At 39.0% G+C, this 26,487-nt stretch overlaps 1 protein-coding gene across 6 annotated transcripts in view; it reads right to left on the bottom strand.

Moving 5' to 3' along the window:
* DIAPH3 (diaphanous related formin 3) overlaps positions 1–26,487 on the bottom strand; it is a 530,827-nt gene that overhangs the window by 280,274 nt on the left and 224,066 nt on the right. For all 6 annotated transcript variants that reach the window (XM_043892388.1, XM_043892390.1, XM_043892386.1 and 3 more), the window contains one exon: positions 9,748–9,843. In XM_043892388.1, the coding sequence (XP_043748323.1) occupies positions 9,748–9,843 (96 nt within the window). The remainder of the gene's footprint in view (positions 1–9,747; positions 9,844–26,487) is intronic.

The raw sequence follows: 26,487 nt of genomic DNA, 5'->3' as shown, positions 1-26,487 counted from the left end.
AATCTAATGTTCAAACCCAATGATCTTCTCAAAAGTTACTGAAGTGTATAAGAATATTTTCAGAGCATTAGATGTAATGTTTTACTGGTCCCCCCTTATTCTACTACTATTGTTTCTTCTCTCCAGTGACAGATGTTACTTCTTGAACACACTCAGACCTCGTTATCACTACCCACTACGTTTATATACCAAACTTGTATCATTTTATCTGTAGGTATTTTCATATAAAAACACTATTTTTCATGAGATTGAGAAAACATGATCCTTCTTTCTTGGAGTAAGCCTATATTCCTAAGGATATCATGGATCAACTAGAAAGGAATAATAAGAACATCATTTGTGTTCTTATCATCAGCTTCATTCACACATAATGAACTCAACAGTTATAAATGTGGGATATGCTCCTAGAAATTATAATATGTATAATCTTCAATAATGCAAGAACAAGAAGGAACAAATGAGCTAAATGATACTGCAAAAGAGATTTATGGAATTACTAAGGGATAACCCATTAGCAGACACTAGAAAGCACAAAAATATAACACTTATGTGATCTTAAAGAGATAATTAATGAATAACTGATAGGGAATAAAATCTAAATCTGTACATCATGTACAGCTGCATATGTACTAAAGCAAGTTGCATATGATCCTAGGATTAAATGTAAACATTAATATGAAGTGAACTGAAGTGAAAGATGCCCAGTTGTGTCTGACTCTTTGCGACCCAGGCCAGAATTCTCCAAGCCAGAATACTAGAGTGGGTAGCCGTTTCCTTATTCAGGGGATCTTCCCAACCCAGAGATCGAACCCAGGTCTCCCACATTACAGGCGGATTCTTTACCAGCTGAGCCACAAGAGAAGTCCAAACATTAACATAGAGGAATACTAAAAGAAAGTGAACATGGGAAATTAGCTCATTTATGATTATAGAACTTACTCATAATAATCAATGAAAAAACATATGAAAAGATTTATATCTCACAAAATGAAAACACCATTGTCAAATCACCTAAAGCAATGAAAAATCAAGAAAACTCAGGGGATAAATGTGCCTCAAAATTCAGAAGGCTTTTCCCCAGTTCATTCAGAATACAGTGAGGTCCAAATAGAAAAATGAGAAAAATGTAGGAAAACTCAAAAGAATAAGAAAAAATGACCAAAAAATAATATGTAATTTGTTAAACATCAGAAATAGGCAAACTGAGAAGGCCAATTGCTAAGATGTCATCTGGAGGCAAGTTTAGAAGGATTAGTAAGATTAATCACAATCCTTAAAATTCCCTTTGAGAAACAATAAATTCTATTTGAAACCTAACTATGGACACAGTAACAAAATGTAGAAAAGGTTATAGCATTAAATAAAAAGATTAAAAGGATCAACACTTAAATGGATAAGGAAGTTGTGGTTCAGTTCAGTCGCTCAGTCGTGTCCGACTCTTTGTAACCCCATGAACTGCAGCACATCAGGCCTCCCTGTCCATCACCAACTCCCGGAGTTTACCCAAACTCATGTCCACTGAGGAATGAATTTGAGTCAGTTGCAGGGAGGTGGATAAACCTAGAGCCTGTTATACAGAGTGAAATAAGTCAGAAAGAGAAAAACAAATATGGTATATTAATGCATAATATGGACTCTAGAAAAACAGTACTATTTACAGAGCAGAAATGGAGAAGCATTCATAGGGAACGGTCTGGTGGTTACAGCGGGGAAAAGGGAGGGTAGAATAAACTGAGAAAGTAGCACTGACATATATACACTCCTACCTAGTAAAATAGATAACTAGAGGGAAGCTGCTATATAACTCAGGGAGCCCAGCCTGGCGCTCTATGATGACCTAGAGGCGTGGAATTGAGAGAGGCTCAAGAGGGAGTTTTTTATTTTATATGTGTCTGATTCTTTCTGACCCCATGGACTATAACCTGCCAGGCTCCTCTGTCCATGGAATTCTCCAGAAAAGAATACTGAAGCTTGCCTGGAGAATCCCATGGACAGAGCAGACAGATCACTTCTCCAGGAGATCTTCTGAACCCAGAGATCGAACCTGGATTCCTGCATTGCAGGCAGATTCTTTACCATCTGAGCCACTAGGGAAGCCCATACGAGGTAGAGAAAATGTAAACAATGCTGAATTATCAATAATATTTTTAAATTTCATAATATAAAACTCTGTATTTTATATGCATATAAAATTGTGACTGACTTCTGCTGATGAGCAGCAGAGACCATCACAAAACTGTAAAGCAATTATCCTCCAATAAAAAATAAAATAAAGAGTATCTTTAAAAAAAAGATGAAAAGGAAAGAATTACATGGAAGCATAACATAATAATTGAGGGAGAAAGAAATCATAGTTTTTTATTTCAGGTGACATGGCAAAGTGGAGACAGAACTTTGAAATATTTCTTCAAAGTTATTTTTATTTTAATCTTTAAATCCTTTTCTGAGCTATCCCAAAAGAAAGGAAATAAAAAACAACCTGGAGAAAATGAAAAAATCACTTAAAGAAGTGAAACCCGAGTCTGAAACACTGACCAGGAAACAAAAGAACCGTGTTATAAAGAGACAGATATGTGAAGGAGACAAAATCTTTAAAAATGAAAATATGCATATCTAGCTACGGAAGTAGAAAATTCATATGGATTAGACATCAGATAAAGAGAAAACAGGTAACATAAGCAGAGATGCTCTCCAAACCACAAAGACAAAGAGATGGAAAAATACTAAACAACTAAAAATGTCTTCCTGGAGTTCTGAAAGGAACTCACACACACACACCAGGGAAAAAGCATATTTAAAGAGAAAATGTCACTTTCCAAAATTTTAGAGAGAGACAAATCATCAGAGCAAGGAAGCTAAACAAGTCCTAAACACAGTATTTTTTCTTTGTTTAAAGCTACACTAGCTTCTTGTAAAACTCCAAGCATTAGAGAGGTGGTAGAATGGGAACACTCAAACACTCTGATACTGGAAGAGAAAAATGGTACAAATGCAGAACCGGCATATACTTAGAGTAGCTGTTGTTGTTTAGTTGCTAGGTCACGTCTGATAGACTACAGCCTGCCAGGCTCCTATGCCCATGAGATTTCCCAGGCAAGACTGGGTTGCCATTTCCTTCTCCAGGGGATCTTCCCAACCCAGGGATCAAACCCCTGTCTCCTGTATTAGCAAGCAAATTCTTTACCATTCCAGGGAAGCGCTATACTCAAAGTAGAGGTTAACAAACTTTTTCTATAAATGGCCACATTGGTAAATATTTTAGGTTTTATGAGCCTATACAATCTGTCACAACTACTCAACTCTACTATTGCAGCCCCAAAGCAGCCACAGTAGTAATGAAAGTGTTAGTAGTTCAGTCATGTCCAACCCTTTGCAACCTCATAAACTATAGCCCACCATTGTCCCTCCATCCATGGAACTCTCCAGGCCAGAACACTGGAGTGGGTTGCCATTCCCTTCTCCAGGGGATCTTCCCAACCCAGGGATCGAACGCAGATCTCCTGCAGGCAGATTCTTACTGTGTGATAAAGGATTAAGTTTACCCAAGTGAAGTCTGGGTCGTATGAGGTACTCTGTAAGCCCTTGCAATGTCCTACATAATAAGAGTGTCTTTGTTTACCAGGAGCATTGGGCCACAGCGTATTAGCCTGAACTGTGGAGGGTCTGGAAACTAAGGTCAAACATATGGGAGATCAGCTATACCAAGACCCAGTGCAAACTAAATAGCAAAGCTTGGGTCTCTGCTGGAAATAACCTGTAAGAAGTGTCCCCATCACTGCTGGGAGAGGCCAGGGCTGCCCTTGTCACCACTGGGAGATGACAACTGCAATGCCAGGCTTACGACTCTCCTGGACTCTGCTGCACGGGCCTCTTCCCTTTGCTGATTATAGTCTGTATCATTCTGCTGTAATAACCATGAGTAAAATAGCTGTCAGTCAATTCTACGAGTCCCTCAAACAAATTATCAACCTTAAGAGTGGTCCTGGGGACCCCTAAACTTACCACTGGTTTCAGTAGTGAGGGCAGCCTTGGGAAGCCCCTAACTTTGCAGATGAAACACCTCTATGATCTCACTTACACAGTTATCTAATCATATAAACATATGCAACATTAGTTACACATGCTATTTATAACTAATAATACATGTTTAACAATAATATATGAAAGAAAAGTTAAATTTGAATAGAAAAATCAACTTTGCAGATAGATATAACTTATTTCTTAACTTTCTTCTATATTTGTAATTCATCCACTACTTTCAGGTATTATTCCATAATTAAAATGACATATATTTATAAAGACTGAAATGTGGGGGTTTTTGGTTATGAATAAGCTTTTGGGAAAACATGTGCCATAACTAAGGGCAAGTATGTAGAATGGACATGGGTTTGGGTGGACTCCAGGAGCTGGTGATGGACAGGGAGGCCTGGCGTGCTGTGGCTCATAGGGTCACAAAGAGTCGGACACGACTGAGTGACTGAACTGAACTAAAGGGCAAGTAAATTACAAAGAGTTGAAAATGGACTAATGCATAACATCAAATCAAAAGAGAAGCACAGATCTTTAAAACACTGAATTTAAAAGTTATTGAGAATAATATAAGATGCTTATTTAAAGCCTCCAAAAGACACAGTAAACTGAATGTTTTTACTAACATGCATCTTATCCCTCAAAATGTGATTGTATTGATCCCAGTCAGAAGTTTTGAGTGCAGTAAAGGAGTGTAGAATGTGCAGATATTAGAGCCAGTCACACCTGTTTTCTGAAAGGGAACATATAAATATTTAAGCCTTTATGTTAAATTCTAGGTTCCAGATTTCCCCCCTTTATAACTCTAATATCCACTCCAAAAAATCTAGTAAAGCATAGGAACCTTGTAAAACTTCAAAGCCATCTCTTCATCCTAGAATGGCTAGAATTCTTTTACCCTGAACCCAGACTCGGACAAACTTCACAAACTCAAAATATACCCACTACAGTATTCCTGCCTGGAGAATTCCATGGACAGAGGAGCCTGGCAGACTGCAGTCCATGGGGTCCCAAAGAATCAGACATAACTGAGCGACTAACACATACAACCCATTAGATTTTAGAGCCTTTCTCAAAACTCTGTGAAATGTTTCAGTTAAGAGATATTAAAGAGAAAGTACCTTAGGCTTTTAAGTGATAAGATACAATCTTGTCACTATCACATGACTCTTCTCAGAATTCAGTATCTCAGAAGACTGAATTTCATAGACAAAAACCAACTGTGAATCAGATTATAATAACAGTAAAGATTAGGGCTGCTAAAGCCTCTTAAAGCTTAAATAATAACACTTGCTACACTCAGAGAGGGTAAGAATGATCCAAGATGGATTACATCATAATATGATGACCTGGTATAAATTCTGACCTTTTGATGTTATACTTTAAAATGTGTCTAATGATTAAATGAATGGATTCATATGCTCAGCTACAGCAATCCCAACAGTATCTGTCTTTATTTTGTTTTCTTTAAACAGCCATTTTCAAAACCAACAATCTTTTTCAAGTCACTCAAATGCCATGCTACCAACAACCTACATGTCAAAACACCTACCAACATGGAGAGACTGCAGTAAAGGCTAACAGGCACATCCTGAACCAGCACATCAATTATTACACTTAAACCTGAAATCCAGTTTAGTACACGTGTGTAATGCATCAGTTCAGTTCAGTCTCTCAGTCGTGTCCAACTCTTGCAACCCCATGAACCGCAGCATGCCACGCCTCCCTGTCCATCACCAACTCCCGGAGTTTACCCAAACCATGTCCATTGAGCTGGTGATGCCATCCAGCCATCTCATCCTCTGTCGTCCCCTTCTCCTCCTGCCCCCAATCCCTCCCAGCATCAGGGTCTTTTACAATGAGTCAACTCTTCGCATGAGGTGACCAAAGTACGGGGGTTTCAGCTTCAGCGGCAGTCCCTCCAATGAACACCCAGGACTGATCTCCTTTAGGATGGACTGATTGATGTCCTTGTAGCCCAAGGGACTCTGAAGAGTCTTCTCCAACACCACAGTTCAAAGGTATCAATTCTTTGGTGCTCAGCTTTCTTTATAGTCCAACTCTCATGTCCATACATGGCCACTGGAAAAACCATAGCCTTGACTAGAAGGACCTTTCTTGACAAAGTAATGTCTCTGCTTTTTAATATGATGTCTAGGTTGGTTATAACTTTCCTTCCAAGGAGCAAGCATCTTTTAATTTCATGACTGCAATCACCATCTGCAGTGATGCTGGAGCCAAAAAAAAAATAAAGTCAGCCAGTTTCCACTGTTTCCCGATCTATTTGCCATGAAGTGATGGGGCCGGATGCCATGATCTTAATTTTCTGAATGTTGAGCTTTAAGCCAACTTTTTCACTCTCCTCTTTCACTTTCATCAAGAGGCTCTTTAGTTCCTCTTCACTTTCTGCCATAAGGGTGGTGTCATCTGCATATCTGAGGTTATTGATATTTCTCCTGGCAATCTTGATTCCAGCTTCTGCTTCTTCCAGCCCGGTGCTTCTCATGATACGTTAAATAAGCATACATATACATACGTTAAATAAGCAGGGTGACAATATATAGGCTTGATGTACTCCTTTTCCTATTTGGAACCAGTCTGTTGTTTCATGTCCAGTTCTAACTGTTGCTTCCTGACCTGCATACAGATTTCTCAAGAGGCAGGTCAGGTGGTCTGGTATTCCCATCTCTTTCAGAATTTTCCACAGTTTATTGTGATCCACACAGTCAAAGGCTTTGGCATAGTCAATAAAGCAGAAATAGATGTTTTTCTGGAACTCTCTTGCTTTTTCGATGATCCAGCGGATGTTGGAAATTTGACCTCTGGTTCCTCTGCCATTTCTAAAACCAGCTTGAACATCTGGAAGTTCACAGTTCACGTATTGCTGAAGCCTGGCTTGGAGAATTTTGAGCATTACTTGACTAGCATGTGAGATGAGTGCAATTGTGCGGTAGTTTGAGCATTCTTTGGCATTGCCTTTCTTTGAGAGTGGAATGAAAACTGACCTTTTCCAGTCCTGTGGCCACTGCTGAGTTTTCCAAATTTGCTGGCATGTTGACTGCAGCACTTTCACAGCATCATCTTTCAGGATTTGAAATAGCTCAACTGGAATTTCATCGCCTCCACTAGCTTTGTTCATAGTGAGGCTTTCTAAGGTCCACCTGACTTCACATTCCAGAATGTCTGGCTCTAGGTGAGTGATCACACCATCGTGATTATCTGGGTTGTGATGATCTTCACAGTTCTTCTGAGTATTCTTGCTGCCTCTTAATATCTTCTGCTTCTGTTAGGTCCATACCATTTCTGTCCTTTATTGAGCCCATATTTATCATGTTCCCTTGGTATCTCTAATTTTCTTGAAGAGATCTCTAGTCTTTCCCATCCTATTGTTTTCCTCTGTTTCTTTGCATTGATCACAGAGAAGGCTTTCCCATCTCTCCTTGCTATTCTTTGGAACTCTGCATTCAGATGGGAATATCTTTCCTTTTCTCCTTTGCTTTTCACTTCTCTTCTTTTCACAGCTATTTGTAAGGCCTCCTCAGATACCATTTTGCTTTTCTTTTTCTTGGGGATGGTCTTTCTCCCTGTCTCCTGTACAATGTAACGAACGTCCGTCCATAGTTCATCAGGCTCTCTGTCTATCAGATGTAGTTCCTTAAATCTATTTCTCACATCCACTGTATAGTCATAAAGGATTTAAGTCATACCTGAATGGTCTACTGATTTTCCCTCTAATACATAACTAATACTAAAGAACACTGCTCCGCAGACCAATCATTCAACTTTGAGATGGCTATTTAGGCGATCTTACCACGTGAAGAAAGCTGAGCACCGAAGAATTGATGCTTTTGAACTGTGGTGTTGGAGAAGACTCTTGAGAGTCCCTTGGACTGCAAGGAGATCCAATCAGTCCATCCTAAAGGAGATAAGTCCTGGGTGTTCATTGGAAGGACTGATGCTGAAGCTGAAACTTCAATACTTTTGGCCACCTCATGCGAAAAGTTGACCCATTGTAAAAGACCCTGATGCTGGGAGGGATTGGAGGCAGGAGAAGAAGGGGATGACAGAGGATGAGATGGCTGGATGGCATCACTGACTCGATGGGCATGAGTTTGAGTAAACTCTGGGAGTTTGTGACAGACAGGGAAGCCTGGCGTGCTGCAATTCCTGGGGTCACAAAGAGTCGGACACGACTGAGCGACTGAACTGAACTGAACTGAACCATGGTTAACCCACCTAAAAAGAATCATATTCAAGATAATATTTCTTTAGGACCCCGAACAAGACAATTTGTAATGGAGGCAAATAACATTTTTCAAGACAAAAATCACTCTTCAAATCAGAGTATAGATCTTTTTCACATTATTTAAGTTACTAATGCTTTTCCCTCCCTTTAAGAAGGAAGTTTCCTGAAATAACAAATACCAAAATTTCACTCATCTAACCTCCCGGCCCCAAAACCTTTCTACTTCAGACCACATGTTCAGCAGACACCAGGAAGATAGGCTCCCTGCCTTACAGTTCTCACGTTGGGAGGACGATGCTCAGTGCAGGCAGAGAGCCCTGGAGCTGCAGGTAAGGCCTCCACACCGCATCCCTGCTGGCACCTTCCTGGGCCCAACCAAGCCACAGGGCTCCACAGCAAAGGGGCAGCTATGCACAATCAACGGGGGCCCAGGAACAGAAACGCTGTTTTGGTCAGAACACTAATTTCTGCACACTATCCATAGGGATCTTGTCAAGCTTACATCCCGTCAGGAGTACCCAAAAGTGAGCAGGGTAAGAAAAGGGTTCCAGAGCTTTCACAAAGGAGTGTCAACCCCGCCTTCTCCAGACACTGCTCTAACTCCCTCCCTCCTGCCTCAATAGCAAGGAGGCTCATCCTCTCGCCAAGGACTGTTTTGGCCAAGTGTTTGCGAAAAGCTCACTTGAGGCTTGCAATAATTGAACGGCAGACTACATTAGCTCTTCATGCCTCTAGATTCTCCACATTTTATCCATCTTGTAGCATCAGAAAGTAATATATCCAGATCATATTATCTCAGTTTCAAACAGAACTGTCTTTGATGCATTTAAGATGCAGCTGAAACAAGTCAGAAGCAAACCCATTTGCCCTCTTCCACAGTAATTCAGCCAGGAAGACAATTCAATAGTAAGTATTTAGCTCCTGTAACAGTAATTAAAGCTAAAATATTTCCAGGCAGTACTTTTGAGGAAAGACTTTGAACTGCTCAGATGGGATAAGAGAAATCATTTTACTCACCATCCTTATTCCCATTAATATTCCAAACTCCTTTGTGTCTGATAAAGTATCACAAATAATAGAGATTCAGAGGTACAGAAGAAATAATCCACTACCAAATTTTTTAAAATATGGTGTCATCACCTAAATTCCATAATTCTTTATTGTTATACTTAAAAGAAAGATTTTAAAGGGTAGGTCTATTTTCAATAATGGGAAATATAGTTTTATTATAAATCCCTTTCCTAGCTTTATTTTCTAATATGCATTAATCTTTTGAAGAATTTAACTCATAATTCCTCCAGGAATTATGAGTTAAAGGAAAGGAAAGTTATCTTTGAATCTATTATAAGTGATAATAACAAAATTAACATAAAATGAGAAAACAGTCAAAAAGAAAATGTCATAATTTAAAGGAACCAGTGTGTTCAGTGGTGTGTTTTGCTCATTTAATTATATTGACATCTGATACTTACAAAGGTTCTGGGCAGTTTTAGAATCTAGAAATTTAAGTTCTTTAATTCGTTTCTTAATAGCTTTCTTCTCTTCAAAATCTTCCTCTTCTCTTTTCTCTGTAAAACCAAGGATAGATCCATGTTAGGCACTCAACTGTCAAAAGAGAAGATATAAACTTTGTCATAAAATAATCTTAAAAAAGACATAAATAGCATCAATCAGTTACAAAAATAATAGAATAGTAGATATCCCAAGACCCAAACTATTTCATATAGGGTCTGGGAGCTCTTTCCCTAAAAAAACAACTAGGAGTAAATATTTAAAAGTCTAACAGAAAACACAAAAACAAAGTTCTTGTTCACCATGGAAACCAAAGCCATCAGGTGCAGAATAAGCACAGTGAGTCCGTCTCAACAATATACAGTACACGGTCATAAAAATAAAGGTGCTGACACTTGGGATAGGTTAAGGAGTTAGCTCTAAGAGTGCTAAACAAACACCCAGCTGTTTCATGGTTGATACCCCTTATTTATTTAAAAAGACAGTTCATATAAAACTGGACAGTAGAATGTTTATAACTGTTTTCCAAATATTTGAAAAATAGTCAAATTTTAATATTCAGCCTACTTTATCTGAGCTTTTAAAAATCAGCAAATGCATTTAACTTCTCTGTCTTTGCTAAAAAATAAGAGAATAAATACATCCTGATGAACAATATATGGATTGTGATTACAGCACAGTACATGACAGTCAAGGTTAACAGCTGTGACCAATACAGTGATCCTGTCATCGTGCCTCTCCTTTGTACACATGGACAGCATTTCTGACAAAAGTCATTCATCTAGACAAAATTAGGATCTCGAAAACAACGGAGCAAATCGTTTAGCTAGATACGTATAAATAAACTACTAATGTTGAAAAAACTTCAAAAACAATCTTCATATATAAGATAGCACATTATAATTAAAATTTCTGTATATCAGAAAAGCATTATAATTACATGTTTGGGTACATAGTGTGAAATAGAGATCAAATTTTATATTTTTCAAAATGTTTATTAACTAATTATCTCTATCATTTTATGAATAATCAACCATCTTTCTCAAGTGATTTTACGTTACACTTTTATTCTATATTTGCTTTCCTGGACGTCTAATTCTCTTCCACAGTTCCATGTACTACTCTTGGGCTACTATCATTCCGCCTTCAGCACTGTAGGATTTAAGATATATCTTACTAATTGGCTGTTCAAATTATTTTTCTTTTTTTTAAAACATTCTTCACTTTTTTCATTTATTTTCCACACGAACCTAAGAGCAATTCCAAAGTTCTAAAAATAAAATCCATTTGAATTGTATTTGAACTGTAAGGCATTCGTGAACAGATTCAGGGAAATTTGATATGTTGACAAGTTCCAAACCTCCTAATCATGAACATGACATCTGTCTATAATTTTTCAACTTAACACAGCATTCTGCATAGGCATCCCGCATATTCACTGTTAATGTTAGGTGCCCTAAGTACTACACTCCTAGGTCTCTGGGCACATTGATTAACTCAGCGTTTCCCCACTGTACTTTGTTACTTGTTACTGGTAGAATAGAGAAATTTTGTTGGATTTCACATGTGTGTTTTATAGTCATTCACTTTACTTATTTATTCTTTCATTCAAATAAGTATCTATTAAGTACCAACTAAAAAAGAATATGCTAGACAAAATGGACATGTCTTGGCCTCAAAAAATTTAAGAACCAATCCAATTAAAGTACACACATAGATACATATACAGTGTTTGGGTAAGAACCACAGGAGACTAAAGAAGATTAACTCATATTTGTAAGGGATACTCTCTATGGAATGAATGATATCTAAGCAAAAGCTAGAAAGAGAAAAGGAGTAGGGCAAGTGAGAAATGTTTGGGGTGGGAGAAGGAAGGACACAGATTACGGAAGGACAGTGTTTCGGGTTCTGCAAGGGCACAGAAACGAGTAAGATAATAAGAACAAAGAATATTGGGTGGAAAAAATGGCACCAGAACATGTGAGACCTTTTAAGCATTACTTTGTCAACAAAGGTCTGTCTAGTCAAGGCTACTGTTCTTCCAGTGGTCATGTATGGATGTGAGAGTTGGACTGTGAAGAAAGCTGAGCACCGAAAAATTGATGCTTTTGAACTGTGGTGTTGGAGAAGACTCTTGAGAGTCCCTTGGACTGCAAGGAGATCCAACCAGTCCAACCTAAAGATCAGTCCTGGGTGTTCATTGGAAGGACTGATGTTGAAGCTGAAACTCTTAATGCTTTGGCCACCTGATGCGAAGAGCTGACTCATTTGAAAACACCCTGATGCTGGAAAAGATTGAGGGCAGGAGGAGAAGGGGACGAGAGAGGATGAGATGGCTGGATGGCATCACCGATTCAATGGACATGAGTTTGGGTAAACTCCGGGAGTTGGTGATGGACAGGGAGGCCTGGCGTGCTGCAGTCCATGGGGTCGCAAAGAGTCGGACATGACTGAACGACTGAACTGACTGACAAGAATTCTGGCTTTTATTCTTAGAGCAACGTGGAGCCACTGAAGTCTTAAGTATGAGAGAGACATCAAAAGAACTGCATTTTAGAAAAAACTCAGCCCACTGAAGGTGAACTGAAAGAGTGGCACACAGTAATGGTAGACGGGCAAGACAGAGGGGAGTGGTAGCAATCCGTGAGAAATGGGAATGCTCTTATTGCGACTGCTCAAGTCACAAGGCTTAAAGTCACCCTTCTTTTCACTAACCCCTAACTACATCAAGTCCAAGAGTGAATCCTGTCCATTCTAACCCAAAACATTCACTAAAATAAGCACCGCTTACTGGATGCCTGGCTACTACACTCCCCGTGACTGCTCACGGCCACTATCCTTTCTCACAACTGCCTTCTAACTAGTCTCCCCACTTCCAAGTCTGACCAGCTGCAGTCGCTTCAGCACACAGAGTGGAAGACTCCTGTTAAACCCCAGCAGCACAGGTTTGCTTCCTTACACAGACAGACCAGCACGCCGCTCCCACCTGGTGTTCCCCATCACAGAGCACTGCCCTGTTTCTCCTCTAAAGCCCGTACTCCTCACATACCATGAATTTGATATCAGTCTCTCTCCCCTCATGAGAAAGCAAGTTGTTAGAGGCAGTTACTCTGTTCACCAGGGTATACCTAGCCCCAAGCCTGGAACACAGCAGGACCTCAGTAAAGCTCTGTTGTAGGTATAAGAGCACGTACCTGTGTACCTGCAGACTAATGGAGAAAGAAGGGGACCCTCAGGTTTAAGCAAGCAGGCAGATGATGGTGTTGTTTGCTTAACTGAGCAACAAATGAAGAACACTTTTGACCCTGTTCAGTTTTAAACATGTGCAACTGCATGTACTTCCACATGTCAAGAGACAAAATGTTATCAGTCCTAGTAATTATTTTACTGGTTGTCATAGGTTATCCAGGTATCAGCAAATAATGGCACATTCATCTCCTTATTCCTAGCATAGAAGTCTTTTCCTTGTCTTTCTGTATTGGTTAAAATTTTCAGATACAGGATAGTAAAAATTTTATTAGTGGAGTTTCTTTCCTTAACCCGAACCCATGATAATCCTTTACTTTTTAGAAAATGTATACATTTTATCTTCCTACCTTGATCCTCAACTAAAAGGTTTGTCTCTACATTTTTAAAATTCAATTTATTTCTCAACAGCAGTAACCTGTCACATTCTGAAATATCTTCTGGTCTACATAAAGAAAAAAGTCAAATAACCTTAAATTTTAAATAATATTGACTGAATATCTGCTAGGCATTACACTGAATACCTCCTGGTGCACTTGCTTATATAACTTACATAAGAGTAATACTACTTCTGTGACTATTATCATCATCATCATAATCATTGTGAGAAAAATAATGCTTGAGGTAAGTATCTTTAAGCAACAGATCTAATGAAAGAATGAAAGTCACTACACTTTGACTCAACCTTTCTACTAGTTGCAAAACATGTTAGATGTCACATTAAAAAAACTAGCACTCTTCACTACTTCAACCTGCAAATCAGAAACCAAAGCAACTTCAATCAATTCTGTTTTATTTTTTTTAAATGATAAATTGGACTCTTGTGGAGTTTAATGTACCAGCATACGCCATGCAATGGACACCATGGCTTTCTCCTCTCTTCTCTGCTACCAGATGGTCAAAGGACGGCTGGGGAAAGACAGAATGGAAATAGAGTAAAGAGACAGGAAGAAACAGAGTTTCTAAACTAAAAAGAAATTCAGGGAAAAAAAAAAAAACAGGTTTAAAAAAAAAGATAGAAACACACTTACATAGTTATGAAACCAGATAATCAAGTCTATTATCCAAACAGACTGATTTGGTTAAAATCTTTCATGCTGAGAAATAATGAGAAGCACTGCTGTGGAAAAAAAAAAAACAAAACAACAGCCATATCATGAACTGCCTCAAATGAGAGTAAAACCAGTGAAAAAGTTTATGCAAAGGTCACTGATAAAGCAGGATATACATGTTGCCAACATAAGGATGCGTTAAAGAGAAATATGGGATCACAAAGAGTCAGGCATGACTGAGCGACTGACACACAAAGACAGATAAGAATAAAGGAGGTTATTAGTAAGAATGAAATTTTTTCACAAAATCCAGTTACCCATGCTCATGGTACCTCTGTCGAATACTAGACAGGAGAGTGCAGAGTTCTGCAGGGAACTCGGGCTTGGGATCCCAGTGCCAGACTCTGAAACCTGGCCCCCGAGGGCCAGACAAGAAGCCCACTGTGGCTTACATCCCTGCCCTGGGAACACTGTCCCTCTAAGGACTTGGGAGAATGAAGGGAAATGACCGTTACCTTCCCGAAACCATCCCCTAACCCCTGCAGTGACAGAGAAATGAGGGCCTGACCCCAGCTCAGGAGGCCAGAGCAGGGCACCTTTAGGCACACCCGCCCACCGCCGGGAGCAGCTTCTAAACCAGAACCAACACCCTTTCACTAAAAGACTGGCTTTCCTCAAGTAGGAGTCAGGACATCAGATTATTAGCGCCATCTACGCTTGTAGCTTTTCTGCCATTAGAAATCTGTGTTTAATCTCACTTCCTAGAGATGTTGAGTAAGGCTGCATTTTTCTGAGAAGATGAATCCTGTTCACGAATGGTTCTGATCACTAACACAACCTATGCCACATTTCATAAGGGTTTTATTTCAGAATTAAGGCAAAGATGACAAAACTTTCTTTGTTGCCGAGAGCCATGAACTGAAAAAGTCTTTTTTAATTACATTTTCTCTTTATTCTTTTTCTATTTTCAAAGTTTCAAAAATAGCTGCAAAATTATATAAAGAATCTCCTTTCAAAATCTTTTCTTTCATACTACATTTTCCATTAAAAGTCATAGTTCCATGGTACATGGTTATACACTTTATTCTAGTTCATTTTACATTATGTTCTAATCAGATTGATTAAAAATGTGACCTTTTCCTTTATGTGGAGTAAGATTCCACATAAATTTTAAGATTCATTTATTTAAAGTATAATTTAAGGACTGCAAAAAATTCTAGAATATGCAGTTATAAATGTGTAATTAGCTAGTAGAGGCACAAAATGTAACAGTTTTCTACTTCCATAATTGAATATTTTAAATAATAAATGCTACTAATAATTTTTATTCTATTTTTGTTAGTGCTTCCTGGTTATTGTATCTTACGACAATATGTCTTTAAAATACTAAGCATTTTAATTGTTTTCTAGTTTTCATTTAGCACAACTGCTATTAAAGTTTACGTTATATGTTTAAATTACCATTTTTTTGTTCATCATATTATCATAACATCAGCCTTCAGAGGATAAAAGGAAGCGCACCCGATTGAATAACCATTCTCGATGACACTGAGAGAAGCCAGTAAGAATCATCTCAACTACAGAAATAAAGTGAACGTAAAGTATATGATCACTGAAGCCGACCACAGCCTTCAGGTGGGGTGGAAGGTGGGGGCAGACAGCTATAAACTAGACATCATCTGCACAACTGTGGTTGCTTTTCTTTCCAGTTTCTCTAACTACTGAGATTCTAAGAGCCCAATAAAGAGTATCAAAAATTTAGAGCATCCACATTTATAGGCTCTTGAACATGAAGTTTAACCATCTCATTCTATCAATGAGGAAACACAGATCAAGCACAGGTTTTTTCTGTGTCAAGTACAGAAAATATGAGTTACTGCCCGAGGTCACAAAAAGGCCTCAGTTCTCACCAGATCCCAGACAAGAACCCTGGTCCCACACCACAAGCCCAGACCCGCTCTGGGGCAGGCCACCTGCAGCAGGACAGCAGTCCGCAACCAGGCGAGCGAGCCAAGGGGACTCCAGGCTTCACGGCCCCGGGCGATGCGAGACATGCAGTGGAAGTGGGCTGGGGGAGGAATAGAAATGCTTGGTCTCCTGAAAACCATGAGCAGGATTTAGGGCTATGGGAAAAACTATATAGTTCCAAAGGGAAAATCAAGAGTTCACTCATCACTATTCTCACATGGCGGCTCCCTTAGGGGGAGGCTCAGTTATTCAGCCAAACAGAGTGAATGGAATGGATCAGTGAGTCTCAGGGGTGTGAACTGAGAACAGATGAAAGGCTGAGAAAAGAAAGCAGATTTCTGAAAGTTACTAACATTGGAGACTGTGATAAGACGATATGGTTTCAAAGAAGACTTAGGCAGCTCAGAGACAGAAGATACAGAATACATAGGAAAAAATGAAAACCTGGAATAAATTAGTTATTTTTTCATTGACAATATCCCCTTGGCAAAATATCAAAGTAAACACTTTGGTACTGAAAACTATAATTGTATAAATAGCTTCAGTCACACCTGATCTGTCAAACCCAGTTTTAATATTTCTAGGCACAAAGATAAATGGCTATGTATCTAAATACAAAGAAAATAAATAGGGGAGAAACAGGTTATTTTTCTATTCAAATATTAATATATGACTGCCATAACTAATAAGAGCATTTTACTAGCAAAAAGCTGTCTATCTGGTAATTCAAGGCTAAGAATTATATATAAGAGAGTAGCTGAAGCACTAAATAAAACCTTATAGAATGAATGATTCAACAACAGCAACCATCAAAAGTATAGCAAGTAAATGCATTTCTCTTTATGTGGTTAGAAGACAAGGGCATAAAACAAATTTTCTTGAAGGACTTCTCTCTGCAACTCAAGTCCTACATGGATACGCAGAAAGATTTCACTATTTATCAAGCCTTTAACTAGGGTCATAGCTAGACTTTTTTTAAAACCATGTACAAAAGGATTATTAAGGCATTGGGAATACACTTTATAAGGAATTTAATACACAGACTTCAAAATAATGATTCCTACCCACTTAACTAAAAGCACTTGTCTTCCCATCTCTTTTTCCTATATGAAAATACAAACTGATCAAAATAAATGTTAAAGAAGTGCTTGATCCTGAGGACCCCTGCAATCACAGAAATGAGCTATTTTGCTCATCTCAAAAGTATTGCCATTGCAAACTAAAAGAACCACTTCCTGCAGGTTCCCTTGTTGTAAACACCCCTTCATGACCAAAGACTTAGCAGAAAAACAAGAGTTCAAACCAAATAAAACACCAAGCCCTTCTAAATCACATATTCAACAGCTTTTTTAAATTAAATAAGCTGTGCTAGGGAGAAAAATAACCCTCCTCCCTCATAGCTCAGTTGGTAAAGAATCCACCTGCAATGCAGAAGACCCTGGTTCGATTCCTGGGTCAGGAAGATCCGCTGGAGAAGGGATAGGCTACCCACTCCAATATTCTTGAGCTTCCTTTGTAGCTCAGCTGGTAAAGAATCTGCCTGCAATGTGGGAGACCTGGGCTCGACCCCTGGGTTGGGAAGATCCCTTGGAGAAGGGAAAGACTACCCACTTCAGTATTATGGCCTGGAGAATTCCATGGACTATATATAGTCCATGGGGTCGCAAAGAGTCAGACACAACTGAGCGACTTTCAAGACAGTTAAGCCTATGTATCAGGTTATGTCTTAATGTTAACTGTTTTAATTAAATTAATTACAAATTGAGATGACTTCTGACTGAATAGACCATAGGTTATGAGGGAAAAAAATAAAAGGAATCATGAAAAAGTTAAACGCTCAGCTACAAGACAACTGAAGTTTATCCTCACACAATCTTTCTTGGCTCCATCATGACTTCTCATAAAAACATCCCTAAATTGTATCCTCAAAATCTCCTCACTACAAAGAATCTTTCTAGTCCTTACCCCTATGAATTCCTTCTGAATATTGTTGTTTCCCAGTCATGGATTATTACATATATTCATAAAAAATATTTTTTCTAACTATTGTTTTGCCAGTACAAGCTACTCCCATATATCCTCTGATGATATTAGAAAGTAGAAATACACCTCTGCTAAAGAAATTATACAGCAAAGACTAAAAGTTAATGGCTGACATGCTAATGCATAAAAAGAGAATCTACTGAAGATAAAAAAAACAACCTATTATGAAAAGAATGAGAACTTAGTATACATTCCTAATTTAAAAGAAGGATTAAATCCAAACAAGGACAGAGGTAATTCTGGATATCTAGCATGGACAGAATATCTAGAATGGGAAGACTTCATAAGCCAACTTATTAATATTTGTATGCACAGTGCTAAGCAACCTGGGAATAGAAAAATAACAATAAATTATATTAACTAAAGATAAAAAGCAATGCCACATTAAATAGGGAGCAGGTAATCCCTGATGTATCAGTGTGCAGGGAAAACATGACACCGAATTTCATCAAAATGGCCTGTAAGACTACAAAACTCAGTAGAAATGTGATCAGACATAAAAGCGATTATTCCAAAATACTGAGAAAGAATTTCAGGTTTAAGAAGCAGAATTTTACAATGAACATAATTCTATTCAGTAACAGCATGCTTACATTCTTTAGGATCTTGCATTTTTGCAAAAAACTAATCAGAGTATAGAGCATCAACATGAATTTCACATTTCAGTGTTAGAAAAAGGAAGCTCTGGTACTCTATCATAAAACCTTGGACTTGTCTCCAACTATGGACTTGGCATTGCCCTAGGAAAGGGGTATAGGTGTTACCCCTGATCAAAAATTATGTGTGTGTGTGTCTGTGTGTGTGTCTGTGTCTGTGTGTGTGTGTATGTGTCTGCGTATGTGTGTCTGTGTGTGTCTGTGTACGTGTGTCTGTGTACGTGTGTGTGTCTGTGTACGTGTGTCTGTGTGTGTGTGTCTTTGTGTGTGTGTCTGTCTACGTGTGTCTGTGTGTCTGTGTGTGTGTCTGTGTACGTGTGTGTGTGTCTGTGTCTGTGTGTGTGTCTGTGTACGTGTGTATGTGTCTGCGTACGTGTGTCTGTGTGTGTGTCTGTCTGTGTACGTGTGTCTGTGTGTGTGTGTCTGTGTACATGTGTGTGTGTGTGTCTGTGTCTGTGTGTGTCTGTGTACGTGTGTCTGTGTGTGTGTGTGTCTGTGTACGCGTGTGTGTGTGTCTGCATACGTGTGTCTGTGTGTGTCTGTGTGTGTGTCTGTGTACATGTGTCTGTGTGTGTCTGTCTACATGTGTCTGTGTACGTGTGTGTGTACGTGTGTCTGTGTGTGTGTCTGTGTACGTGTGTGTGTGTCTGTCTACGTATGTCTGTGTACGTGTGTGTCTGTGTATGTGTGTCTGTGTATGTGTCTGTGTGTGAGTGTCTGCGTACGTGTGTCTGTGTGTGTGTCTGTGTGTGTGTGTGTATATGTCTGCGTACATGTGTCTGTGTGTGTCTGTGTGTGTGTGTGTGTACATGTGTCTGTGTACGTGTGTGTGTCTGTGTGTGTGTGTCTGTGTACGTGTGTCTGTGTGTGTCTGTCTACGTGTCTGTGTACGTGTGTGTCTGTGTCCGTGTGTCTGTGTGTGTCTGTGTGTGTGTGTGTCTGCGTACGTGTGTCTGTGTACGTGTGTCTGTGTCTGTGTGTATGTCTGTGTGTCTGTGTGTGTGCGTGTGTCTGTGTACGTGTGCATACACAGCAGCCAGTTATGGGGAAGAAGAGATGGAGATAATACCTGGATGTTTATTCAGTTCAATTCAACCTTAATTACATAGCCTTTCTGATAGGTAATTACGTTGTCCTGATTGTATATACCCATCTCTGATAGCTCAGTTGAAAATTCAAGTTATTTCCTTGATTTCTCAGTTACTGCATCTTTATTCCTCTATGTTAAGTTCCAGATCATACTGGCCTCCAGTTGCCCTACGTAAATGGAGCTCCATTATCTGTCCTGTCTGTTTTCTAAAATCAACTATTATGTGCTAATTGCTTTCCCATACACGCCTGAACTTTGGACTATTTTTTTTTTTAATTTGGGCTTTAGATAGGTGTTTATCTCTGTTATTGCCCCTTCAAGCCCGATCTCATACTCTGTGAATCCAACATGGCCATATAAACCTCCAGTGCATGTGCACATCCCTCCCTGAGATGCGGCTCAAAGGTCCCACACACACCTCCCCACTGCAGGGACGTGGTCGAGGGGGCACCAGGAAGGGACCGGCTACACTGTGACTGGGGATGTTTCAGAAAGTGATTGTTACTAGAGAGAGACAAGAGAATGGGGGTTAGAGCTTAATGGGCACAGAGTGTCAGATGGAGAAGATGAAAAAGTTCTAGAGCTGGATGGCAGTAACGGCCATCAAACAATGTGAATGTATTTAACGCCACAGAACTATACACTTCAAAATAATTTTCATTGTAAAATTCTGTTATATAAATTAACCACAATTTTTTAAAATAGGAAAAAATATTAAGGCTGGATTTCAAATCATTTTTTTTTAAATGATGTTAATCCGACCACTTCTTGATTTGAAGATGTATGTAGGAATGATTATAGTCAAACATTTTTTTGCTATTTTAATGAAGGGATAGAAATCAAAGGCTTGAACCAGACCAGGCTGGGACCACTTATAACACACGTTGTTCCTCCCCCTTTCCCAAGAACTGGTGAGGCCAGGACAGTGCTCACGCCCGGCACAATGCCCCCACAGTGCATGACAGCTTAACTCCTCCCCAGCTGACGCAGAAACACTGCTACCAAAGAGTCCTTCCCCTCTTACCCCCACTCTGGATTCTCTCTCCTAACCAGACAAAGAACTTAATTCTTGTCTGTTTTAAGTACCTAATCACATTTCCATTTTCTTTAACATCACAACCCAGCTCTCAGATATCTAAAAATACGGTAGCCTGTTATCAACGACTTTGTAATTCGAGATAACAGGTAAAAAAGCACAGGTGGATCTTTATACAAAAGGAGGTCTAATGGCTCTCCTTCCTTTCTTCTGTCCCTCCACTCTAAGAGATGAGGCACAGACTGTAACCTTCTCACTTGTCCGCCCCTCCCTTGCTCAAGAGCCGACAGCAGGCAGGAGGGCCGGGCACGTCCTAGCACTGGCGCTGACCCTCTCGTCTGCTTGGTCACTGCCCCAGTTAGACAGCTGGGACGTGGGTTCTCGGCCTCAGACCACTTACCCGAGACCAGACAGGTCTATTCAGTGCATTCAGACAAAGTCACTATAATAAAGCGGTTTCATCTTTCTGTGCTGTGCATCCCTATGGGTCTATCTTGTCAAGGAAAAAGGAGAGCTGATTCAAAACTGAACTCGGAACCCTTTGATGCTTTATAATCGCCAAAGTCCAACAAAAACTTCTTAGAATTTAAGATGAGCATAATTTCTGCTTCCTTCCAAATGTCTATATTTAGAGTTACAGGTTTTAATAAAATCATAATTTCCTAATGTCTTCCAGCCTGCCTCCCAAAAAACATTTTACCTTTAGCAGACTAACCAAATGTACTATTAAAATGAAAAAAAGAAGAGAGTACTTAACAGAACCATTCTGTGAAGGGGAAGGGAAGAAACCTTTCATTAATGGGAATGCAGTGGCTTAAATCTTATTAGAGAATCTCACTATAAACTCAATTACTTCACAATTATGTTGGGCCACCTGACACTTCAGAAGAGAAGCATTAACATCTTGGTTGAGAAGAATCTTTACAGGAACTGAAATATCACTAACTATAAACTATCTAACCTTACTAATTAAAAACTATTTCCAGTTTAAATGCTTCATGAAAATGTCAGACAGTAAAAGTTACTGATCAAAAGACATACACCAGCAAGCCAATGCAGAACAGGAAATGAAATACTAGACAGAACAACACTTTTGACACCTAGGAACACCTATTAACTGCGACTCTCTGGTGCATGTCAAAATCCCTAATCTTTAAAATGTTTAAATAAATCGTATTTCTATTCTTAAGACAACTTAACTTCATGCTCAAAACATCAAATCCATAAATCAAATGATTACTTGAATTTCTGAAAGTTTCAAACCCTTTTTCTCCCAATTAAAATGGATAGTAAAAAACCATGTAATAAAAAATCTTAATTTACAACAAAAAACTAAGGCAGAGGAGGTTAAGAATCTGGCAAGTGCACATCAGGCTTCTGGACTCCTGTTCTTGTGCTTATTCCACTCAGGAAATTTTACTGTCCTGGCCACTTTGAGCCTATCTAGAATTAAACAGAATTAAAGGCGGAGAGTCATTTCTACTCTGCAGAGAAAGTAGAGTCCGATGATAATTGGAGATGATTACTGAAGATTAATTTCTTTCTTTCCTGAGATTTTTCCCAGAGACTTGTCATTTCAGGATCAATGGCATTTATTTCCTCTGGGGGGAAAGATAACACTTAGAATAGGAGGCCATCCCTCAACACTGGGCATAAAATTAGATTAGTGTTAATACCGACAGTGAGACAAAAGTCTTAAAAGCTATGTAGTTCAATTGCAAGAACTGAGTACTTAGAAAAAAATTTAACGCATTTACAGAATTTTCCTTTAACCACGTAAAACTAAGGACAAGATCCCACTATCAGCAGTTGAAAAGAAAGATGCAGAATATAAGGGAAGCACAAAGTCTTATTGTGTTGTGGTTGTTCAGTCACTCAATTGTGTCCAACCCACCAGGCTCCTCTGTCCATGGGATTTCCCAGGCAAGAATACTGGAGTGGGTTGCCATTTCCTTCTCCAGGGGATCTTCCTGCTGGAATGGAACCTGGGTTTCCTGCTCTGCAGGCAAATTCTTTACCATTGAGCAACAATACAATGTGAAATACAATGTGAAAGTGAAAGAAAATGAAGTCACTCAGTCCTGTCCGACTCTCTGTGACCCCATGGACTGCAGCCCACCAGACTCCTCCATCCATGGGATTTTCCAGGCAAGAGTACTGGAGTGGGGTGCCATTTCCTTCTCCAGGGGATCTTCCCAACCCAGGGACTGAACCCAGATCTTCTGCATTTTAGGCAGATGCTTTACCATCTGAGCCACCAGGGAAGTCCCATCACCAGGGAAATACAATACTGGGCCTCAAAATTATCAAATTTAAAATCTTATCCCAATACACAGTCCTCCTAGTTTACCTGAATATACACAGTTCTTTGACAGCTTTTCACAAGCTGCTCCTTCCAAGCCTGAGAAAGATACATGCCAACTTTTCACTTCATCAATTACGGCTGTCCTCACACTTGAGCAAACGTTCTTCAGGAACAACCATTACACAGATCCCCTCTATTACAAACGGGTGTCCCTTTTGATCAGTGGCACTATTTGGAATAATTAACTATCAAATATACCGCTTTCTGAATGTAGTTTACTGAATTAGTGGGACCTTGCTTATGTTATACACTTGACAAAACTTTCTTTCACTTGAGAAAGCTAAGGTGATTCCTGTTTAAAAATAAAACAAATGACCTATATGTCTTGTTACAATTTGGGGGATTCATTTATGTTGAGTAAGATAAGTCACTTTTTTACTTTCCAGCTAAACAATACACATATAAAATACACAAGAACTAAAAAAAAAAAAAGGAAAGAAAAACTAAATATACTATTCCAACTAATTGCCCATTTATTCTGGAATTGTTCTCTAGGAAAAATAAATTTTAAAAATTCATTATAAGACAATTCAAACAGTATAAAAGTACAGTAAGTGAAGGTTGCTTTACCTCACTACATGTTACTACAAATATTCTCCAAAGAAAACTAGTAGTGGTGATGACAGTAACTAGTAACACAAAACTACCACTGGTAGTCTTCTAAAAGGTTACATATAAAACATGTCTGAGTATAAACACAGACAGATGTGTACATACACATACAAAAATATAATTTAGAATTCTTTTTCCCTTTTTAACTGAGTTAGATTTTACCACATATTTTACATTTCACTTATTTCATAAAGCAATAAACCCTTAATACTTTTCCACATTGATATTTATGGATTGACCACATTCTTTTTAACAGCTTCATAGTTATACTCCTAGGTACCGTAATTCAACAATATCCTAATTTAACTATTCTCCTTATTGGTGAGTATTTATTTATAAACTTCTGCTATCGAAAATCTCATTACAATGAACATCCTTATACATATATAAGATTTGTTGCGTCTACTTTTAATTGTGCCAAGTGATCATCTATTCCCTTACGAGGAAAAAAAAAGTTTGATTAGTTTACCCCTATTAGCAAAGTTCTAGTTCTCGTAACTAGAACTAGATAAAATTCTAATCTGATTATTATTATTATTTTAAAACAGATTATTTAAAAAACTTATTTTGGTAATTTATAAATGTTAAACTAAAATGAACTCTGGTTTTGTTGATAAGTAACTACGGTTAGGAGAACTGACCTCTTCAAGGCCAACAACTGCTAGTGGCAGATTCAGGACTGGAATCCAGCTTGGTCCCAGGCCATCCTCACTGTTAGCACCCTCCACTGCCTGCAGGAGGACGCCCAGGGCAGAAAGTCGGGTTAGGGCAGTGCCAGCAACGAGACCTGCGACAGACGTCAGTGTGGCGCTCCCCAAGGACACCTCGGTCACTATAAAGAAAACCTGAAATCTCACTCACTCACTCAGAAGGCACTGAGCCTACCCACAGGACACAGAAAGTACCTTGTCCTTGAAGAATTTTACAGTTATAGCAGTAAGATGCACAGAGATAAAATATAGAATGATACAATCATTTGTATCAAGTGAAAAGTTTTAGAGAAGTAAGCACCACTTGATACATTTCCAATAAAAAGCCTAGTAAAAGAGTTTATTTAAAAATGAGTAAAATTTTGAATGACTAAAGGAAATGAGGCCTATCAAGAAAAAAGATGCATGAAGGTTCACAGAAGCAAAACAAAAAAAATAACGTATGGCTAGACTGATAAGGGAAATCTTCATAGAGTTAAGGGTATCAGACGTGGGCCTTAAAAGATGGATACTCAAGACAAGACTTGAATGCATTCTGTTTCTCTCATCTCCATGAAAAGTCACTTTATGTATATAAATATATATATATGTATACACACACATTATAGTAAAATAATAGTTCTAAGTTTTCTATAGAATGCAGAAGGAAAGCTGAGTAAAAAGCAAATCCAAAGGGCAAGAGCTTCAATCATTTCGTCTTATTCCACTTAAGGCAGCTGAAGAACAGGAGGGTTTAAGAATAATCATCACACATGAATTCACAGAGAATCTCATACAGGAGAGAAACCAACCCTTAAAAGGAAGCTGAATTAAATGATGGACACCCATGATTTGGATTCAGAGGAATTTTCGATTATTTATTTATTCAAATATATTCATTTCTTAATGCATAGTTGAGTCAAAAAACTAACTTATTTCAAACAAGCTTTTCCGTGTGTTAGAAATAAAGGGGCTACAGACTCTCTTACCTCTTTTTTAGAGAAGCAAGTTCTTTAAAAAGAATTTTCCCTTGGCATCAATCTTTCTAGGCTGGAAGCAGGCCACACCCTAGCTCCGTAACACCCCCCAGCCCGCACCCGGCCATCAGCGCCATCATCACCATCGTCTGTCTTCCTGTGCCTTAAGGTAGCAGGCAGCTCAGCAGCACGTCAACGCTCCCTCTGCCCCACCATTCCTTCTTCAGGATTAGTCTCATGCTTCCTCCCTGCTTTCAAAAAGCACAGCCATCCTGCAGAACAACTCAGATTTTCCACAGAAGGCTTCCAACTTTACCTTCTGCCATTCTCCCCTTCACATAATATGCCCTAGCCATACCGAACTTGACAGATTCTGGGTACCACATTCTTTCCAACCTGAGCAGCTTTGAATATGCGGCTTCCTACTCCTGGAGACCTTGCACCTCGACCCCTCGGACAGTAAATTTCTACTTCTTTTTGAGTCTCCCTTTAAATGTCACGACCTCAGAGGCTTTCCATGACCATCCTCTCCAATCCAGCATCATCAAAACTTGCTCATTACTTTCAGAGCACATTCCAACACCACGGTTATTTTTTTTTCCTTATCTACCTATTCATTTTCTATCTTCCCCATTTGAAAATATATTACATCAAGGTAGAATTTATATCTGTCTTGCTCAGCACCACATCCCAGGACATAGGACACTACCTTTCATAGGGGAGACATCCAATATTACTTGTTGTTTGGCTGACTGGCTGGTCAGCTAAGTTCCATGATTTGCCATGATTTATTCAATAACCAAAACCAGAGCCTCTGCTTGCTGATGGCAGATAACTGCAATCCTAGGCATAGTATTAAGAAGTAGCTAGCCTTGAGGGAGTATGATTTGTATATCCAATTTCACTCACTGACAGAAAAAAAGCCACAGGAGCATGAAAACTTAAGCACTTAATACAATAGGGATT

This window comes from Cervus elaphus, chromosome 30 (assembly GCF_910594005.1).
Source record: "Cervus elaphus chromosome 30, mCerEla1.1, whole genome shotgun sequence".
NCBI lineage: Eukaryota > Metazoa > Chordata > Mammalia > Artiodactyla > Cervidae > Cervus > Cervus elaphus.
The sequence above is the reverse complement of the archived record's forward strand: the minus strand, read 5'-3'. Positions and strand labels throughout refer to the sequence as shown.